Here is a 23494-nt window from a genome sequence, read left to right on the forward strand (position 1 = left end):
GTTTTTGTTTACTGTGTTTTTTTTACGGTCCTATTTTACTGCTTGTATTTTTAAGACAGTCTAAATCACTAGCCATGAAAAATTCATGCAAAAGACCTGGTTGCCGTTTTGCCGTTACATCTGGCATGCAATGTGACAACTGCAAAGGTTGGTTCCACGAGGCATGTACATATCTAACAGCAGCAGCCTATAGCAGACTCAGCAAGTCTGATCGTAGGTGGGTATGTCCACGAAGTTAAGCAACCGTTCATCATCTCGCGAGGCGAGGTCGTGGATTCGCACTGCTGAGGAGTCCCACAATGGGACGGAACAGCGGTCCAGTGCTTCCAGGTTTTCTATGGTGGTCTAACTTCAATTGACTCATGCTTTCAACAATGAAAATACTAAAATCTTCACAAAACCCCTTCTGATAATAATAATATTTAATACATTTCATTTACATACTAAATAAATATAAAGTATTGAATACTTGCTAAACTTATCATTGGTTAACTTCAATGGTTTTTATTGTTTCAATATTCATTTCACTGGTGTACATGTGTGCCAGATTATACATAGTGTACGTTCGACTGACTCTTGATCTGATCCAACTAATAGTTAAATTCACTTGTTTGATGATTGAAGTCACTTTGTTTTCAGTCAGTAGATGGTGGTTATTGGTTCGAACCTCACTCCACCTGCTTCGTCTGAGAAGTATTGAATATTTTCTAAACTTACCACTGGTTAACTTCAATGGTTTTTACTATTTCAATACTCATTTTACTTTTATGAACTTATCTTTAATTATTCATCTTCATTTCTTATTTTGTTTTATATGACTATACAACTAAAATATGTGAACTTGTTAGTATTTAAGTAATAATGAATAGAAATGTATGAGTGGAATAAAAAGAGAGAGTGATTCGGTTGTCTGTTCTGGTGATTATGATAGAAGAAGAATCTAGGTAAACCAATAAATGTACGTAGGATTTAATGATCAGTTGGTTATTGATTTAAAAAAATGTCATCGATCAGTTACTGACGTAATTTTAGTTGGATCTACGATTAAACAATCCAACCGATCACATAGGAAAATGTGAAATAAAAATATTCGATTCATAATAGAGTATATGTAAGTGTTTTCTGGTAATAAATACCGTTTACATAATTTGCATTCTGTAAATATACATAGTTTATTGTTTTATTTCTATTTTCTCTTTCCTTTCCACTGCCCACCGCCGCCCATTTCCTTTCCTCACATTTCACCATGAATATCAATCACATCGTCTTACTTTTTCAGTTTGACAATGAATGACGAACGACTTGCAACGTATGATACTATGGTAAGTATAATTGTTTTCACCATGTTTTTTTCTCTCTACATTCGTTTAATTTATAAATAAAGAAGAAATAGAGAAATTATACTATAATCTTTTCAACGGTTTTGTTCATATAGAATTATCGTAACTAGTAGTGATCAGAGATTTTGGGTGACGTAGTTCAGAATCTTTCTCTATGACGCAGATGTATTCACTCCTTGTCTTCCGACAGATCCGAAGTTTCTATATCACCATATAATTTTTTTTATTTCGTCGATACATATTTTTCTCTTGAATCTTATCTGTTCTATTGTCACTAATACTGTTACTACCACTGATCTTGGACAATTTTATCATACTTAGGTTAAGTGTGACAGATTGAATCGGTGTACATGTGTGCCGGATTATACGTAGTGTACGTGCGACTAACTCTTCATGTGACCCAACTAATATTTAAATTCACTTGTTTAATGGTTGAAGTCATTTTGCTTTCAGTCAGTGGATGGTTACTGGTTTGAACCTCACTCCATCTGCTTCGTCTGAGAAGCTTAAGATAGAGTATTATTGCCTCTCACTCATGCACACAAAAACATAATACCTGTAGTTGAGAAATGAGTTCCATTATCCAAAAATTGGGTAATACATATTCATACAAGTTTGCCCCAAATTATTTTACTAACTGTTTATTGTGCTCACTTTCGGTTAGGAAATATACATAAGTATGCATATTAAAAGCCGAGTACTATAAACTGTAAACAAACTACGCCGTAGTTGAACAATCAATAGTTTAAAGTAATTAGTCCCTTTGATAAGTTTCGATAATGTAATGAGAAGACGAAGATTATCAGAACTATGTGATATATTAGCGCAATACATTTCGAACAATCTGATCACACATAGTATACTTGTTAAGAACATTTATATATAAAAATAAAAGGTCAACTAGACTGGAAATAGGGGTAAGAATAGACAAGGATAATAGTGATAAAATAAAGGAGACTCCCACATTCTACCATCAAAAAGCTGCATCAGCTAGTCAGCTTGAAGTGTAAATTAATGGTCGAAAAGGTGAGGTTGGAATTTCTAAATAAATGCATTAATGACAACCACTTTCCATGGATTTATAACAAAATGCTTCGACGAAATAAAGTGCGAATGACAAGTTCGAATCTGAGGAAGTTAACACAAATTCAGATTGACTCGTGTATTGACAAAATAAACCAATACAAAGAAACTTGCACACATTTCATACCACTTATTGAACAACTATCCATCATTTGCCATATCAAACTAATAAACTTCTGCAAAGGTATATTAGAGAGAACGGCGAACCGAACATGGACGAAACTCAACTGGTCGCTATCAAAGACCCGAACGATTTCAGAATTTCCAGAAAATCTCACAGAACGTGTTCATAACTTATCTAACTTCAATCTTGACAAGGTTCACCTAGAAGCTCTTTCAATGGGACTAAACTACAAAGTACCACCGAAAAGAATCGACAAGAATTTGGTGGACGCCAATTTCGAAAACCTCTACAGCCAGTTCTCAAATTTGACTCCAACATCAGCTGAGAATGAGGCATGGTTCAAAGCCAAATTAGTTGATATATCCCAGCAATTTGCAAACACTCCAATCAACCAAAAATCTTGTCTAACGAATGAGCACAGGGAAGCATTGAAGGAACTTAAGAACAATTCCACAACAACAATCTCCAAACCAGACAAATGTTCCGGTGTTGTAGTCATGAATAAGGAGGACTACATAACCAAAATGAACGTGATCCTCTCAGACTCTGCTAAATTTAAATCAGATTCACAGATCGATAACGTGAAGTTGGTCGAAAAACAAATATGCCGAGAACTACATCTACTCATGCTTCACGGTTTTATCACCGAGGCCCATTATAAAATGCCCAAGCCCATTTGTACATGCACACCAGAAATGTATGGCTTACCGAAACTGCATAAGCCTGGAACACCTATGAGACCAATTTTGTCCATGATAAATTCACCATACCATAAGCTAGCAAAGTGGTTGAAAGGAATTTTGGATCCTGTTTGTAAACAACTGTCGACACATACTGTCATTGATTCTTTTGAACTTCTCCCAACCTTGGAACACTTGAATATTTCTAATAGTCGGATGTGTTCTTTCGATATAAACTCTTTGTTCACAAATGTACCTCTCGAAGAAACTGTGGAATTTATTTGTGATTTCATAACTTCACACAACATAAGAATACCCATTCCTACTACCTATCTTCGAGATCTAATTTTGCTGTGCACAAAGAATATAAAATTCTATTTCCAAGGTAAAGCATATATGCAAATCGATGGAGTGGCTATGGGAAGCCCTCGGACCTGTTTTAGCAAACATATTAATGGGAATGATAGAAAGGCAAGTGAGTCAATTCATTGATGGTATTACACTTTACAAACGATATGTCGATGATATTCTTGTCATATTACCACAGTCTACAGATATTAATCAAGTCAATGATTTATTTAATGCAATTCACCCGAATCTGAAAGTCACTTATGAGGAAGAAAACAATAATGAACTAGCTTTCCTCGACATCCTGCTCCATCGCCGTCCAGACGGATCAGACGCAGAGTACATCGCAAACCCACCTGGTCGGGACAGTACCTCCACTTCACTAGTTTCTGCCCCATACAATATAAACGTTCTATTGTCAAAACTTTATTCGCTCGGGCAAGTATAATCTTCACTGTAGATACATTGGACGACGAATTTAAGTTTATTACTGAGACACTTAAATTAAACGGATATCCTGAAACGTTTATTGGTCATCAGAACACAAATACGACGAAACTGATAGCAACGGATGTGCCCAAGAAACCAGTATACCTACAGTTACCTTTCAAGGGTGATCATTGCATGAAAATTACAACCAAACAGACTGCAGCTGCAATAAAAAAGACCTTCAATGCAGCTAATCTGAGGCTTATCACAACAACTCAGTCGATCTCAGTTAACCCTATCAAGTCTCCAGGACCGATTCAGTCCAAATCCCACTGTATTTACCAATTCACATGTAACTGCGGAGAAAGTTACTTAGGTAGGACAGATCGCCGATTGGAGGACAGGATAGGGGAACATATTCCAAGATGGTTAATCAAATCCATGATCCATCCACCTAGCCCGTCATCTCAAGATCGATCAAGAAACCCAGACTCGTCCATTGCAAAACATCTAATGATGAGTGGTCATCAAATTGACCCAAAATCAGCCTTTAGAGTTGTGACATGTCATCAAAACCCACACACACTCAAACTACTCGAAGCTATCTTGGTTGGTCGGAAAAGTCCAACTTTATGTGTTCAAAAACAACTGTACGTTGACCTTTGTTTACCATGGTTCTAGTAAGTGAATGTCATGATAAATAAGAAATTTTGACCTTATCTTCAAAACTATATTTACACGAATAACATGTTGCTTGTATGTGACTGACGAGAAAGCACGAAATGGTACTATCTCACAAAATTTGTCTTCTCATTTCTCTGTTCAAAATAAAATAATGTGTAAACAATTTGACACCTAATCACTCTGGATAATAAACACATATTACTAGGGTAGGTTTAAAGAGAGAACAAACTGTTTTTGAATACACAAAGGGGGTTTGAATTTTCGTATGGCTAAGGCTTCAATAAAAGCCGAGTTTAGATCAATCTTATGACCTGTTTCGATTATATGTTTAGCAATAGAGGATGATGGATGTTTATCCTCTACTCTTATTGGGTCATTCGACTGTATTTGTTTTTGCAACCATTTTGGTACATGTTCACCCACCCTAGTTTTCAGATCACGATTGCTCCTCCCTATGTATGCGTGACCACACACACATTTAAATTGGTAAACACAGTGGGGTGTGACACAATCGTTTTCATGTCGTCTAGGTTTTGAATGAAGCATGGACCTCGTTCTTTCCTTGATTATGACTTTCACAGCACAATACGTTTTGTTGATAACAGATTTAAGCCTTTGTTTCAATAAAAGGCTATTTGAATCACCTCTAAATGGTAAGGTGATGTAGACAGACTTTTTCTCTACCAAGGCTACAGTAGGTCTCGCTGTGCCCTGAACTTTCCATCTATTGATAAATTTAGGTGGATAGCCATTCCCGATTAATGTCTTGGTTAACAACCTAACATTGTCATCAATAGCGTCATTTGTGCAAATACGACGAAGCCTGTTGAAAAGGCACTTTACCAAACCACGTTTGTATTGTACAGGGCAATAACTATAGTAACTAAGATATTGACCCGTCCACGTCGGTTTTCGAAAAATGGATCGTTTTATTGAGCCATCTTCTCGTCTGTTTAGAAGTACATCTAAGAAGGGAAGCTGGTCGTTCTTCTCCTCTTCACATGAAAGACTGATATGGTTTTGGATAGTATTAAATTTATTCAATAGGCAGTTTATATCTTCCTTTCTTTCACCAATTACTAAGATATCATCCACATATCTCTTATAAAGTGACATGTTTTTGATTAAGTCTTCAGATAAATTTTTTTCTACATGTGCCATAAACACATCTGCTAGTAATGGTCCTAACGGACTACCCATAGCGAAAAATCGTGCATTAATACTAATCATATTAATTTATTCCCAATTAATCCTGATAAGTATGTCACTAATTTATCTTCCATTGTATTATCTGCTAATGAAAGGGAAGCACTTTTTCTTGGTTTTAATTTCTCAGTACCTATAACGCAAATGTCTGAATTAGAAATAAATGCCCAATTTGAAAATCTATATGACCAACTGAGTACTCTAACCCCTACGTCCTTAAGTAATCAAAGCTGGTGTAAAGCTAAACTGGTGGATATAGCACACCAATTTCATAATGTTGGACCTAAGCAGAAAAGCATATTAACTTCTCAACATTTTAAATCACTAAAAGAACTACGAACGAACAAGGATATTATCTTGTTGAAGCCTGATAAAGGATCAGGCGTGGTTATTATGAACAAATGTGAATATAAAAGTAAGATGTTATCCATCCTCAGTGATGAATGTAAATTCATGCCTGATGTTGAATTTGGAGGTATTAACAAACTAGAGGGAAGAGTAAATGCAAACCTGGAAAAATTACTTCACATGAATATTATCGATAAAGAGGAATTTAATCTCTTAAAACCTATGGGTTCAGAGTATCCTCATTTATATGGACTACCTAAAATTCACAAATCAAATATTCCTTTACGTCCAATTTTATCAGTGTGCCGATCACTCACACATAACCTAGCCAAATGGCTAACAAAATTATTGGATCCTATTCGAAGACGTATATGTAAGTATTCTCTAAAGGATTCTTTTGAATTGGTCGATCATTTAGGTGACATTAATATCAAAGGAAAACCTATGTGCTCATTTGACGTTAATTCCTTATTCACCAATGTACCTTTAAAAAAGACTATTGACATATTATGTGACTATATATCTTCAAATAAATAAATAATAATAATAATTAATGGCTTTATTCAATATTATAATCTGGTACAATATAGAATTCTCAGCACGAGTTATTTCAACAAGTTTTTTTTACCAAAAAAAACCAGTAGCTACTGCGCCACCACAGGTCTTTTTATTGTTTGATCGATCCTGACGATAGATATTAAGATCACGTAATGATACTAGGCAATCATCCTGTAAGTCAGTCAACCAAGATTCTTGAATTGTGATGACACCACAATTACGATACATGTTTTGACTTAGCAGAAATTGGAGATAGTCCACCTTGTTAATTAGAGATCGACAGTTAGAGTTAAGCAGCTCGGGAATCGACATTTGATTAATGTTTATTCTCTCTAAAGCATATTGCCAAACACCACAATGTCTCTTATTGTACTTGTTTGTAATTTTTGCAGCGAAAGGATGTAAGCTTTTCATAAACGCGCCTGTATAGGTTATGCGATCAAGAGACATAATGATAGGTTAAAACAAATTTTTAAAAAACCCAGATAACTTGTTGAAATATTTAGATGGCAGAAACAGGTAGCCCAGGGATTCAAGCAGGCCGCCATATCAAACAACCTTAATTTACCTATCCCCTTTAAAATTCTTAAAGATTTATTACTTTTATGTACTGATAAAGTTCAGTTCACTTTTGAAGGCGAATACTTTCGCCAGATTGATGGGGTCGCTATGGGTAGTCCGTTAGGGCCATTACTAGCAGATGTGTTTATGGCACATGTAGAAAAAAATTTATCTGAAGACTTAATCAAAAACATGTCACTTTATAAGAGATATGTGGATGATATCTTAGTAATTGGTGAAAGAAAGGAAGATATAAACTGCCTATTGATGAATAAATTTAATACTATCCAAAACCATATCAGTCTTTCATGTGAAGAGGAGAAGAACGACCAGCTTCCCTTCTTAGATGTACTTCTAAACAGACGAGAAGATGGCTCAATAAAACGATCCATTTTTCGAAAACCGACGTGGACGGGTCAATATCTTAGTTACTATAGTTATTGCCCTGTACAATACAAACGTGGTTTGGTAAAGTGCCTTTTCAACAGGCTTCGTCGTATTTGCACAAATGACGCTATTGATGACAATGTTAGGTTGTTAACCAAGACATTAATCGGGAATGGCTATCCACCTAAATTTATCAATAGATGGAAAGTTCAGGGCACAGCGAGACCTACTGTAGCCTTGGTAGAGAAAAAGTCTGTCTACATCACCTTACCATTTAGAGGTGATTCAAATAGCCTTTTATTGAAACAAAGGCTTAAATCTGTTATCAACAAAACGTATTGTGCTGTGAAAGTCATAATCAAGGAAAGAACGAGGTCCATGCTTCATTCAAAACCTAGACGACATGAAAACGATTGTGTCACACCCCACTGTGTTTACCAATTTAAATGTGTGTGTGGTCACACATACATAGGGAGGAGCAATCGTGATCTGAAAACTAGGGTGGGTGAACATGTACCAAAATGGTTGCAAAAACAAATACAGTCGAATGACCCAATAAGAGTAGAGGATAAACATCCATCATCCTCTATTGCTAAACATATAATCGAAACAGGTCATAAGATTGATCTAAACTCGGCTTTTATTGAAGCCTTAGCCATACGAAAATTCAAACCCCCTTTGTGTATTCAAAAACAGTTTGTTCTCTCTTTAAACCTACCCTAGTAATATGTGTTTATTATCCAGAGTGATTAGGTGTCAAATTGTTTTCACATTATTTTATCACTATTATCCTTGTCTATTCTTACCCCTATTTCCAGTCTAGTTGACCTTTTATTTTTATATATAAATGTTCTTAACAAGTATACTATGTGTGATCAGATTGTTCGAATTGTATTGCGCTAATATATCACATAGTTCTGATAATTTTCGTCTTCTCATTACATTATCGAAATCAATAATTTCATTAAATGATGACATCTCTTGATTGGGTACCTGGTCTGGCCTTCTTTCAACCTACTACGATATACCCACGTTTTCACATTGATGTACACCTTGATTGACCAAGTGTAAAGTATACCCCCAGCTACCTTAGCCTGTGAAGTCTCACACCCTCACCAAGCAGCCTCACCGCCATAACCCAGTTCCCTTCATGACACGAATTACCAATGAAGAAATTCTAGTTATTTTGAATTATAATCTATCTGTAACAATCAAAAATTGTCATAAATCCAAACAATGTACTTTGAAAATAAATAAGTAGACCCGTCATATCATGAAAACATAAAGCGTACGAAATATCCAATTAGTTCAGGGCAATATCATCTCAGTTTCCACTTGATAACTGTGTACACGGATCAAGTTGAAAGCATAACTTTTCAATCGATTGTTCGAACTTAAAGAGTTAGACAGTTTCTTTTTCACTTGTAAATAAATCTATTAGTTGACATTCAGAAAATGACACTTATTATTGCTTCTGAGTGAACCTACATCTCACAAATTTCAGAATATATTTCAAAAAACAGATGATTTATATTTTGCATCTGTCTTGTCTTCCAATATACTTTCTGTTGGAGATGTTAGATCTCCAGAACTCACTTGGTAAATGCCCTATTTTTGTTATTTTATTTTAAAAATACGGATTTCTTGTTTTCTCACCAAAAGCGCACTTTTCACCTTCATGTCTTATTTCCCACTTGGAAAAATCTTTGGTCACAGAGTCTTTGTTCCGTTCTTAGATTAGGGAACTCGTAATTGCTTCAAACATAACACTTTCTTTGACAAATTCATATCTATTTAAAGTGATAACTTGTAGTAATGTAATATTTGTGTACTTATTCATTTTTGACTGGGAAATGGCATGAGTTGTTTTATGCACACGGACATGTTTAGCCGGTCAATTAAGGTTGTACTCAATCTACTTGTTTTCTCTCTCAAAATATATTTTTAAGGTAACTGAATTTATACTGTATGTTTTGTCGTTCTGGTCGAAACACTTACTCATCACTCCGTGTGTTTTACATAAATTGTTAACAAATATTTCGGAAGTGGCCTTGTATACAATTTGAATGGAAGTTTAATTTTTTACATTCTACTTTATGTCTGTAAAATGTAGATTACTTGTATTTGATTATAGATGCTTTCTAAGTGTTTCTCTTGTATGGTGAGATCAGCGAGTGAGCTATTCTGTGGTTGACCATAGGATACTAGGCAAAGTTGGGAAAACTGGTTGATGAAATTATGTCTTCATCTACTTCACTAGTTGGGGCATGTGCTACGTGTTTTTGTAGAATCAGTTGATTTCTGGTTAACAGCAGAATCCAGGATGCATTTCATCTCATTTAGGACTGATTTGCTGCATGTACCTGCTACATCCTAGTGCTGATGTTCACACAGGGACTCGAACCTTCTGCCTTTCACTTCAGGCGCCTAAGGCATTACCCAGTGATCTACTCAGTCCAAGTAGCCACTCACTTGTGCAACGGTTAAGATATTTGTATCGTTATTAGAAAAAGAGTTGAATTATACCGTTGTTGCATGTGCCCAACCTACATCTATCTCAATGTTATTTGTTGGTCAACGTAGTAGTAGGCTAGAAAAAAAATGGGGACGGCTAAACTTGGACGTGCTATCACTTCATGAAGTCATTGACTGTTGAACTGAACCATATTGGTAGATGCAGACTACCCGGTTGATATATGTGCGATTCTAGTACCTGTTGGTCAAAAACGTTGGTAAAAATACTTTAGAACCGGTCTCTTCAGCTCAGATGCATTCACTCTTTATCCTTCGTTAGGATATTAAGTATTAAAATTATCCTATACATTCTATTTTGTAATTTCATTCAGTTTTCTCGAGTTTTATTTTCTATACCTGGTGTCTTATACACTACTATTAATACTTCATCATGGTAATTTAATCTCGATGCACTCATGTAGTGTAGCAACCTGAGTCGATGTACATATGCACGTGATTCAACGTTGCTTATAACCAACTGACTAAAGTATAAAAGGTGATATCATTGATTAAAAATAGATATATTTTCTATTCAAACTTTCAACTGATCCTACGTTAATGTACTAAGTATGTTATAAATGTTAATTAGTTTTTAATAGAGTCAATCAATGACAAAGTTAATTAGGATGATTATATGTATCTTTGCATAAAAGCTATATATGGAACTCAGTGAATCTATTATCCACAATGGTTCAACCTGCCTTATCCTAGTATAGTGGCTAGGATTTTTTTTTGTTTTATTTCCTCAATATACATATAGTCTTAAACTAATAACCAATTGGGTTGTATAGTTTATGAGAGACAGAAAGGAGAGATATATTATGTGTATCGATAGAAAGTGCACTTAGTGGTTATTGCTACAAATACATGAGGTTCTTGAAATCCAATTTATTGATTCAGTTATTATATCTATATTGTGATCATTCACTGTTGAATTTGAGGTGGATATGATTTCTTTTTCCAGTCAATTTGAACTAAGCTAGAATTTGACTTGAATCTATATACATAGTATGATTAATCATATAACTTCTTTTTGCATATTTAACTCTTAAACAATAATAGTTACATTGTACTGTTCATCAATACAAATCTGTTTGATTAGTTCTGAGTAACTAGCTAACTAAACACAATACATATATTGTTTTAATCAATTAAACATTTCGTACTATTACTATTATTGTTGTTGTTGTTGTTCGGTGGTGTTGTTGAAAAACACACACACCTATTACTTAGTTGATTCCTTTTTTGTATTGTCTAAAAGGAACGTTTCAACTTTAAAGTTTTATAAAAATCATCACTAATGAATCATTCATCAATTTATTTCCAACTCTATATATTTTGACATGCAAAGTGTGTGTGTGTATACCCCGGAAAAAACTGATATTTCATGTTTTTCTTGTTGCTTTCGTCGTCATCGTTGTCGAGGTGATGGTGAATGTGTGTAAAATCATGGAAAATGCTCAAGATTGTGGATGTTTCCGCGTATATATATATATATATATATATATATATATATATATATATATATATATATATATATATATTCTTCATTGATCTAAATTGACCCCTGCTTCTCGTAGTTGTCATGTGTGATCAATCATAACATTATATGGTTACTATTAGGGTTTGTAGAAATGGTTGAATTTTATAGTTAACATGACGGACTGATTATGGTTAAACAACTCTATAAAACCAGGAAGTAATGGACAGCTGTTTCGTCGTGGTATGGGACTCCTCAAAAGTGCATACATCTACGACCCAATCTCCATTTTGATTTTGGATTCATATTGTTGAGAAGTCTCATAAAATAACAGAACAATTGTGTGGCGCTTCTTGATTTTCAGTGATTAACTAACTTAGGTCGGTCTGTGATGTAAACTACAGAAAAGCTACTTAAACATAGCCGACTTGGGTGACATATTGTCTAAAATACCCGACTCAACTATTATCATTATTCTCAGGTCCAAATCTTGTCCCAATTACTTTAACTTGAGAAGACAATAGATTCTCACAACATGCCTTACGCATACATCGTGTGATCCCAAGTTTATTGAAGCCACATCTTGATAAATGAATGGCTACGAATAATTATTGAACAAACTGTTTAATACTTTTGATGTTTTGTCATTCAAAAAAATATTGAAATAAATCTAATCACAAGTTATGTGGGTATTACTCGTACTAAGTATGTTAACTAATAACATTGAAGGATTTAATTTTTCTCACAAATATTCTACCGGAACTAGAAATGCGATAGTGACGACCCATAGTCTAAGTAAAAGCTATTGTCAGAACAGGTACTCTGGTTCGTCAGTATAGCATTTACAGTTCCGGTAGAATATTTGTAAGAAAAATTAAATCCTACAAAGTTTCGACCAGTATTGCGTGTTTTATCGAAATGAATAATAAATTATGAGTTGCAGTCACACTAATATGATATGATGATAATATCTTTCAATTGGCAGCTCACACGCAACAGGGATAGTCTACAGACACTTCAGACCAGGTTGACATGGTAGTTGTTTAAGCAGAGGTTTGATTGGTTAGTTATGGACGTAACTACCATACACTACTACCCAGATCGAATTTGGTGGTCCGCCTGTTCTCAAACGTGGAACTTAATAATCTCAATTTGAATGTCTTAACCATCAAGCCTTAATAATTTTTCTGGTAATGATCTTGCATTCATCTACTTAAACGACATTCGGTATTCAATAATCTAAATTGTCTTATACTTGTATCGATACTAAAACTATTGAATAAAATCCAACTACACATCAGGACACCATGAAGCTAGTGGGTATTTGCTTATTCAGAAGAGATCTCTTTTTATTCATTGTAAGTGGCAGGTTGGGTTGTTGTCATAAATTGACAGAAGCTGTTGGATTATTTAAATCCTAGATTACATTTGATAGATACATTCTAGTTTAGAATGTTTCAGCAAAAAAGATCGAGTCCAATGTTTCACAAAGTGTTACAACTGGCATTGTTATATTTAGATCATTGAGTCGGATGACAATCAGTATACAATCATTTGTGTTGGTTATGAAACATATCTTATCTAGAATGGTGTGACATTATAATATCTAGAGAGAGTTATTAGTTAGTTGTAAAATGATGAAATTGACTGATTATCACATTTCTTGTGGTGCTACATATGAAATAGTTCTCTATAAATGTAATCAAATGTAGCATTGGTTACAAGTCAGTTAAATTCTTGATAAGTTTTTACATCTTGTCCATAATTCTACTGTTGGTATTTGTTTTCTCTTATTGTTTGTGTATATGTTACTCTTTCAACTGAGTCGTTAGTTGTAAAGCTTCTATTGTCTAATTTGGTTTACCAAAAAGCCTTACAATTAAACCTTCTAGGTCAGAGAATATAACATCTTTAAAATTTTCTTCTTGAGCTACAAAGCTCCATAATCAATGTATGTTTATTATTCTAAGGTGACAATATGGTTCTATTTTCATTCTAATATCAAATAACTCACCATAATACTAATTGTGATAAATTAGTGGCCGATCGATATTTTCTATTTCACACACACACACACACACAAATGGTTGTTTAAATTTCACTGGGTAAAATAAAAATAAACGTATGCTTGTTACTACACAGTGTGTATGCACGTCCAAACATGCAACTACTTATAAACAAAATAAGTAGGCTAACAATATTAGCAAAAAGTGTGGAAGGTTGAAAGCATGTCAACTTATTTTGCGAAACACACCAATTGGATTGATGTTTGTCGACAATCCACAGTCAATTTTCGATAAGAAACGTTATAAGACAGACTTATCCAACCAAATATCTCAAGCATTTTATCAAGTAATTTATGGATCCTGTGTCTTCTCTTAGAAAGCACCAAACATATCATTTCAGTTTATTGTTCACGTTCGAGCACATTGTTAACCAAATTAAAGGTATCTCTAATGTTCCACCATATATTTTCTATAGGATTCGAAAATTCGGGTCACTCACTATACAGTTTCAGTACCCATATGTAGAAAATAGTTTTATCCACACACTCCTCTATCTAATACTACGTACTCATGAGAGATGAATCATTTTCTTCAAGTTTCAAAATACTTTGAGTGTTTGAGTGTGAAATTATCTATTCATATTAATTATTTTTTCACAAGCAATTCATTTATCTTCGTATCATTCAGTTGTTAATCATTATTTGTCATAATTTATTGCTAACTAATTGAAGGTGAAATAATACTATTAGATGCTGACTCAATGATTTTGATAGCTAATTGTTCGACTGTATTCTATTCTTAGTGAAGTCATGGGTGCACACTAACTAGGAGTCTCATGGTAGAGTGAAACAGCCGTCCAGTGCTTCCTAGTTTTCAATGGTATTCAAACTGATATCAATCTATGACGAATGCAACCTACACATGAGTAATTGGTCATTTCAGTATTTAGTAATTTCTGAAAGTTATAAACCATCCCATTAGTATTGGATATCAGTTATTGGTTGGTTTTCTACATTTTTATATTAAAACGCCAGATTATAGTTCTTCTTTGAAGAAAAGATTAATTATCAGAAGGGTTTTTGTAGATATTATAGTAATTTTAATAGTTGAAATTATAAACCAATTGAAGCTAGAGCACCATGGAAAACCTGGAAACACTGGACGGCTACTTCGTCCTATTGTGTGACTCCTCAGCAGTGCTCATCCACGATCCCGCCTCGCGACATTCGAACCCGGGATCGTGGATGCGCACTGATGAGGAATCCCATAATAAAACGAAATGGCCGTCCAGTGCTTCCAGGTTTTCCATGGTGTTCTAGCTTCAATTGATTCATGATTTCAACTATTAGAAAATTAATTGTGTAACTGTATATGAACGGGGAACAGAACAATATCATTCACTACCTGTTAACACTTAATCCAATTTTTTTTATCTCCAACCAAATTGTGTCATTTGGATAGAACTTTAAAAAACTATTTTATTCTTTTTAGAAAGAATGACTCTTGGCTGATTTGAAAAGATTACATTTCATTTTTTGTTTATCATCATTTTGACTGGCCAATTTCTTTTTCCCTCTTCTTTATTTTGATATAAATTATAGACTTCTAAAGTTAAATCTTTAACCATTTTAAAAAATGCCGATCTTACTGCAATACATAATTGGGTAAAGAATCAATGCAATAGTTTAGTACGTGAAATTACATTTAGTAATGCAGAAGAAATTACTGAAGAACGTTTACCATTAATGTTATTATTTTATAATCCAGAAAATAAATCAATAGTTAATCGTTTTATGGAATTTGTCAATGCACATTTAAGTCATCATCAATGTAAGTTCTGTGAATTTGTTTATTTATTTATTTTTATCAGAAGGATTTTTTGTGTAGATTTAATATTTTCATAGTTGAAAGCGTGAGTCAATTGAAGCTAGACCACCAGGGAATACCTGGAAGCACTGGACTGCCGTTTCGTCCTATCATGGGACTCCTCAGTGGCAGTGCGCATCCACGATCCTGCCTCGCGAGCAAGATTGGAACCTAGGACTTACCAGACAGAGCACTTAACCGATAGACCACTGAGCCGGCATCCCGTCGTCTTTATGTCTAACTCCAACCAATCCACGAAGTTGAACAACCATTCACCAATTGTCTTCAGTCAGTTCCTATCTCACAACAGACCTGGTCTATCGGTTAAGTGCTCTGGCACGAGACTCGTAGGTCCTGGGTTTGAATCCCGCGAGGCGAGGTCGTGAATGCACACTGCTGAGGAGTTTCACAATAGGACGAAACGACCGTCTAGCGCTTCCATGTTTTCCATGATGGTCTAGCTTCAATTGACTCATAATTTCAACTATTTATTTATTTATTTATTTGTTTTTTTTATCAAAAGTTTGTTTTCTAGTAGAGTTAATGCATAGTTACCACCTTTTTGTTATTGTTGTCAATTGTTTTGATTGGTTTATTTATAATCTGCCTTATTCATTGTTTTCAATGCATTCAACTCACTTTTCTACATTGTTTCTATGTTGTACCATAGAGTACTAACTAAACTGTACAAGTAAAGAAATGAATGAAACCTTTAAAAAATAAAAAAAAAAACAATCAAATGATTAGTTCTTACACTTTGAAATGATCTCTCTCTCTTTACTGTATCTATGTATGTGTTTATGCTTATTGTTTTTAAGCTTTAATTAAATATTCTTCTTTTTTAATATTGTTAATTGTATGATTAATGTTATGTCTAGTTATGTCTACATTGAACATCTAAAAAACTAGCTAGCTACACATTGATTACAAGCTTAGATTCTTGGATGAAATTAATTTTATAGAAAACATAAATTATGACAAGAAGTAAAAATCAATGGGAAGATTCAAACAAACAAAACTTTAAACTTCACCCCATCGCACAAGCAAGTGGATATCAGGACTCAGTGGTCGAGTGGATAACGCGATGGCGTTTGAAGCGAAAGGTACTAGGTTCGAGTCCCAGAGTGAACATGAACTCTGAGATGCAGGTACATCCATCTGACGAGTCCCAAATAGGACGAAACGTGCGTCGAAATTGGATTCCACTGCTAGTCACTATCCATCTTTGCTTGCAATGTGTTTTATTCTATTTTGGGACTGGTCAGATAGATATACTAACATTTTAGTGTTGATATTCACACGTTCCTAGCTTTGAACCACAGAACATAGATGAAATGCATGATCCTGACTACATTGCTTGATATAATCCGTCTGTTTTATAGCAAATTACAATAAAATGACTATATCGAGTCAGTTTGCACTGGTTAAATGGATGTATACTACAGTTAGCTTCCTGTTTCGACCACTTCATTTGTATCATTAGCTCTTGTGGAAAAATAAACAAAGTATAGCTCAAAGCTGGATACATAATCATGTCAATCTGTTATAAGCAATATAGAGCCTGGGTCATATGTACGTCGGGTCAAGTTGCTGCATCATATCATCATAGTGAAGGAAAACTATCATGACTAATCCTGAAGTGGTAAAAATGTTAAGAGTATCAGTTGCAGTAGGAAAGATTAAACAGAGAATATGGCTGGAGAAAAAAAAGTTAATTTTCCGGAATTAACAAGGAAAGAATATATAGGATAATTTTAAAACTCAGGATCTTTTGAAAGACAAAAGTTTCATTGTGAACAATTATTCTAATTTATGTCGCCCACGTCTCTATCCACTGGAGATGATATTCGCATAGACCTCAACTAGGAAGTCTGCCATCTACCAACATACATCAGTCTAACAGTCATTGACTTTATGAACTGGTTTCATGTTTCGGTTTGACCACCCCTATTTTTTCTTCTAACCTACTCTTACACCAGCTGAAGTCTCTCGTCAAAGCAGGCAGTAGTTAGGCATACATAATACATCTCTCAACCAAGTCAATGAACCCAGATCGCCCGCGTGGCAGGCGAGCATTCTACTATTGAACCACCGATGCCCGGCCGACGCAAACCGCTTGCCCCCAAATGCCCTGGTACGGCCGAGAGTGGGGAGAGTCTGCTCTCCCTTTCGAAATGCTCTCATATGGCCACGCGAATATATAGCCTCTGTCAGGGAAATCCTACTCACTACCTTCTCGTGGCGGGGGTGTTGTTCACAAAAGTGAGAGGACGAAAAGTGAATGTCCGGCGCTTTAACCGGGTTGGTGGACACGGATAGTCCACCTAGGGGAGTTGGAAAACCCTGATTCCAAACCAATGGTGCACATGGGTTGGCTCCAGTATCCTGAAGGAACGAATGGCGTATGGACCAACTGTTGGTCACTGGCTACCATGGGACTGCATCTCCTTACGATGCTCCACTGCCTTGTGGACTAGACCTTTAGGTCAAAGGCTCCGGGTGTGGCCACCTAAGAAAACCACCTGTTTCAGTTTTGGCACCTGAGCAGTATCACAGCCCTCAAGCAAATCGAATGAGATTTGTGAGGCGCATATATATCTCGTGCTTCCTTGTACCAATATTTATGTGTTTAAATAAATAAATAAAACAAGTCAATGAAGATCCACTACCACCTCATCAACTGACTTCTCATCTACATCTTGTAAAGTAGGCGTCTAATCTCGATTATCTCACCATATGTGTTGGTATAGCTTTAATGGGGTGTTTGATTAGATACTAGGAACCTATAGTTATCAACCACTTCTTAACTGCACGTTTCATAAATATGTACATTTGATGTTCACGTTAACACCATTCATTGTCAAGTAATTTCCAGACATTTAAATGAACATATCTTGCTTCACTGAACAATAGTGATAATATTAATTGACCTTATATTGTTTATCATTTGTTGTAATCATATCCTAATTTTTCCCACTTTTCTTTTACTTTCAATCCCTTTGACCTCCGTCTCCCCCTCCACCGTCGTCATAATTCAGCTACAGTCAATTTTGTAACAGCGAACGGAATCACTTTTTCACATCCATTAGCTCATCTAGGCAAATCTAAAGAAGATCTACCGTTTATCTGTTTAGATTCATTTGCACATATGTATGTATATCCTGGATCACTAGAGATGGCATTAAGGTTAGTTGAATGCTCTGTTCTTTTGTGTTGTTTAGTTGTATCTATTCTAACCTATGTTCAATCCTGTCAAACCTTAGCTTTAATAATTAACTAGAATTGTAAACACTATGTTGAAGAATGGAAATTTGTCAGTTGATTATTCTCCTTTTAGTTTGATGTCATCGAAGATGTGTTGTTAACCATTTTGTGGATGTTTTCAAGTTAATCTGTCTTGTAAATGACAAATATTTTATCTACGTAATTATGACCTTAAAACTTTTCATAACCATTATATCTTCGGAATACTTAACTGACATAGTACCTGGTAACCGAGGATCTGACGATTCAATTAAAGATGATCAAAATGGATCTATTTGACCTCAAAAGTAAATCGAAACTGAATCCGACTACACTATTTTATATTTACAGTCAGATTTGTATAAAGTTAGATAGGTATAATCCTTCGGTAGCCCCATAACACTGATGAGTCACTACCTGTAGTGAGTTGTATTAGTAAAGTAAATTCACGTAAATTACCCTGAGTAGTTTTTAAGATCAATTTTTATCAAAACTTAATGTGTGGACACGTATTTACAATATCATACAACTAAGCATCCATAGAGAAAGGGTATTACTAACTGAATAAGTTATACAATCACTCCTTTTTCTAGATGTAATCAAATATTGCAGACAATCGAGAGAAACCAATTTTATGTATCGTTTACACTCCAATCGATTTAATCATTGGTCACCATATCATCAACTCTGTGTGATTAATTCTGATAAAGAGTATCCCATTAGAGTCGTTTTAGTGTACTTGTTAACCTACCCATTAAATTGAAAATGTGTTGAAAGGCACAGATGGACAAGCTTTTTTGAACATACCCTATGCATTAAGTATGTTCTGAGAGTTGTTCTTCATTGATGAGCATCTATGATATGTTAAGTCAAGCGAGTTTTCTTTCCTGTAAAAGTAAATTCGTCATTATCTAAAGATGCCATAAGTTTGTTGCTGTTTAGTTGTATTCTTTTGATCTTGTCTAAGATCGAACACAAAATGACTGTAAAACAACATAACATTTTATCACTCATATCAATCCATACAGACAAATACGGGCATAAATTCTATTTGGGAATTGTCAGTTTTAGATCGATAATTTCTGGAAGAATAATATTCAGACAAACCTGCAATTAATAGTATATCTGTATGGACGCTTTTTACCAACCTATGCAGAAAATGTTAATCAATCTATGTTACTCAGTCAGACTGTCATTTGAATGTTTGTAAATAATTCTGGTTCACTTCGAAAATTTCGAAAATAATCTCATTTAGATTAGGTGCAGACTATCTGATTTAGGTTCGCCCGATTATCATAACCAATGGTTGGAGACTATAGGTGAATCAGCTAGAAAACTTTCGTAACAGCTCAGGTGTATACAGTCTTTTCCGAATGATCTGGAGTTGCTGAGATACTTTATAATTCTTTTTTTCATTCCACTTATCCACATTTCCTTCCCGAATCGATGCTTAATCTTTTCTATTATCATTAACATTGTTACTACTTTTAATGCTCTGAGTTATGGATAACTGTAAAAATTTCACCTTAATGTACCAACAAGGTTTGGCACCTTGAACTGATATACATGTTTGGCAGGTTCTATGTTGCATTTGACTAACTGATGTTGGTACAATATACAATGACCATGCATATGTGTGTGTGCCCTTCTTCCCTTATTTTTTCCATTCATATTTCTCTTGTTTGCTTTTTATCGGTTTGTTGGGTTTTCTTCTAGTGATCCAAAACTATTGGATCAGTTTGTTGAAGATCTAAAATCTGGTAAACTACACATGGAATATCATTATGGACCAGGCGGTGGAACAACGACTACATCTCCAATAACCGAGGATGACGAATCAGTCAAAGTAGGTGGTCCGATTATTTATTTATCTATGCCCTGTAATACTACTCAAATGATTTTATCAGTAGGTAACTTATACATAATCTATGATTGGAACCTTATATTGTTTCTTAATGCTAAATAATCACATTATGTAAATGTATCGGTGCTACATCTTTCACTAGTCTCTAATGGTTTATTCACTCGATATTCCTATGTTTTATTGCAACTCACTATGTTCTACATAGTAGCTGGTCGACGTGAATTTACTTTACTAATACAACTCACTACAGGTAGTGACTCATCAGTGTTATGGGGCTACCGAAGGATTATACCTATCTATCTAATCCTGATTCACTGTAGTACATATGGTATTGAACTGATTTTTTTTAACTGAGGAGCACTCATCTGTTGTCAACCATTGGTTTGTACATTGGTTATTCATATGCTCGTCATAATTTCATTTTGAATGTTGGACATTAACTCAAGGTACAATACAAAACATAAAATACTACTAACCTCTTGGATGAATCTATAATTACCTTGCTCAGTACGCTTTTACAGGGTTAGTAAACGAGTTCTGTTTCAACTGATGATTTTCATTTGTCAATACTTCTACTTTCAAACTATCTATGAGCAATAGGTAGTGTTTAAGAAATAAAACAACTTAACGTGTTCCAAAATACTCACTAATATATCATCATGACGTCATGTATTTACATGAATTTACATCTCAAAAGATAAAGAATCTGTTAGATACAATTTACAAATGAGGATCAAATGAAAAATCCTTACTGTTCTACTAGACCAGTCAAACATATTATTTGTCATTACTTCAGTGATTAATCAGTCAGCATATTCAAATCTTCGTATAACTAGAATTCTAAAGAATTTAAACATTTTCTGTATATCAGCCAATAATCACCATTCTTTTATGCATTTAGACATGTTCAGAAGCAACTATTAACTCTATTTAATTGCGTTAACCTATACAAACACCATATATAGCGAGTTTCATTGGCCAAACAAGGTATTTTTTATCTTAATATTTTTAACTACTTTTTTTCCGTTTAAGTAGTATTAAGATTGTAAAAAAACTTACTAGCTAAAACATTTCGTTGTTTGTTTTTTCGATTGTAGACTACACCACATGTTTCTGTATTCCAACATTTAAGCCCATCAAGAATGCGATATACAATTATACATGATGAATTCTAACAAAGTATAAACATGTAGGTATATACATATAGTCTGACGTCCTGTAATTTTGTTCATATAACACGTCTCCTTTTTTTTGAATACATTCAACTTATAGAAATGGAAAAAAGGGACATGATTGATGTTTTGTGCTCTGTTCTCACTATTTTTTTCGCTTTCTCTCTTTACGTTATTTTATGTAGGATCAATTTTATATTTTCTTTAATGACAAAGGTTTGTATACGTGTAATGTTATTGCATGTGTACATGGTGTGTGTACACATGGATGATATCATCATCTCCCCATCCTCATTCTCTTATTAAGTACCATTACTTTAAATTAAACAGTGATTGTTCTGTTTTCCTTTTCTTTTCTTTCTGTTGTTGTACATTTTCCTTCTACACGAATGTGAATGTGTTAAAGGCGAAAGAGGGAGAACGTTCGTCTATCAGTTGTTTATCTCTGTTCTATTTGAATCTACTTTATTTTCTTTCTTTTTCTGAATATCTTTTTTTATACTTTCAAACTGTGTTACTTTGTGTAGTGAAGTATTTTGTTCATCGATTTGACATAGTTCACTATGTATTGTACTCTATTACTGAAGAAATTTTGTAATTATATCATTTCTTTTCTAATTATTATTATTGTTATTGTCTTTCATAGTTACTTATTTCTTATTACTACTAATATTATAATGGTTATCGGTGATTATGTGTGTGTGTGTGTGTTATACATTGAAGTAATTCACTTCTATAGGTGTATTATGTTGTAGTGTGATAACTTTATAATCACGTGATTGCGCGTGCACACACACACACAACTGCTATAGAGTGATTGAATGATAGCGAAAGGGATCAAGAAAGTAACAGAGTGTATAAATCATATAATTTAGTGAATGATGAACGACTAAGATGAGTGTTTGTGTTTTCTTCCAATAGTTTTCCTTTCGTTTTTTTGTTCTTTCAAAAATTCTACTTTTATAATCAATTTCATGGTGAATTAGAGATACTATATTTCCTTTTTTTGTTAACCGGATAATGGATCTTTTTTTTTGTAATTGTAATGTTTGAAGTTATATTATCTTTACCGTGCACAGTAACATAAATAAAGAATTTCTAATGTATGGAAATGATTGTTGTGTTTTTTCTGTTTTGGTCTATTCCTTGTAGTTTATGCTTTGTGTTGACGATATTGATTGTGTAACTCAAGTGAAGATTCTAATGACTTCGAAATTAAGTATAAGTTGATATCAAACATTGAACTGAATTTTGATCAAGAGTAAACAATTACACAATTCATATTATCACTCTTGAGTCATAATCAAGTTAGCTAATTCCAGTTCTCTCTGAAAAGTTAGGTCAGATAGCATTGTGATACTTTTGTAACCCAATCTATTAGTCTACAGAGGGCGGTAAATATGTCGAGAACTATACTCCAAATGTTAGTTTATCTACAAAAACACAAAAGTGTTTATAGGGCTACGGTTAAATGCGCAATTGTAAAAGTTTTTAAGAGTTATTTCATAAATATCTAATCAGAATAATATAAGTATGAAGCATTGCTTTCTAGAATCTTTTTGTAAGTTTTCAAAAAACGACGATTGGTTCAATTATTTTTA

General features: G+C 34.2%; 1 protein-coding gene across 1 annotated transcript in view; it reads left to right on the forward strand.

Moving 5' to 3' along the window:
* The window catches only part of Smp_144840 (putative thioredoxin-like protein), a 41277-nt gene extending 18272 nt beyond the window's left edge, over window positions 1–23005 (forward strand). The window contains exons 7-11 of the mRNA XM_018798717.1: window positions 1280–1322; window positions 15350–15578; window positions 18653–18800; window positions 20574–20703; window positions 21819–23005. Of these exons, the coding sequence (XP_018653631.1) occupies window positions 1280–1322; window positions 15350–15578; window positions 18653–18800; window positions 20574–20703; window positions 21819–21896 (628 nt within the window). The 3' untranslated portion in view covers window positions 21897–23005. The remainder of the gene's footprint in view (window positions 1–1279; window positions 1323–15349; window positions 15579–18652; window positions 18801–20573; window positions 20704–21818) is intronic.
* Window positions 23006–23494: the final 489 nt, after the last annotated feature.

Source organism: Schistosoma mansoni, chromosome 7, assembly GCF_000237925.1.
Source record: "Schistosoma mansoni strain Puerto Rico chromosome 7, complete genome".
In the NCBI taxonomy this organism is placed as follows: domain Eukaryota; kingdom Metazoa; phylum Platyhelminthes; class Trematoda; order Strigeidida; family Schistosomatidae; genus Schistosoma; species Schistosoma mansoni.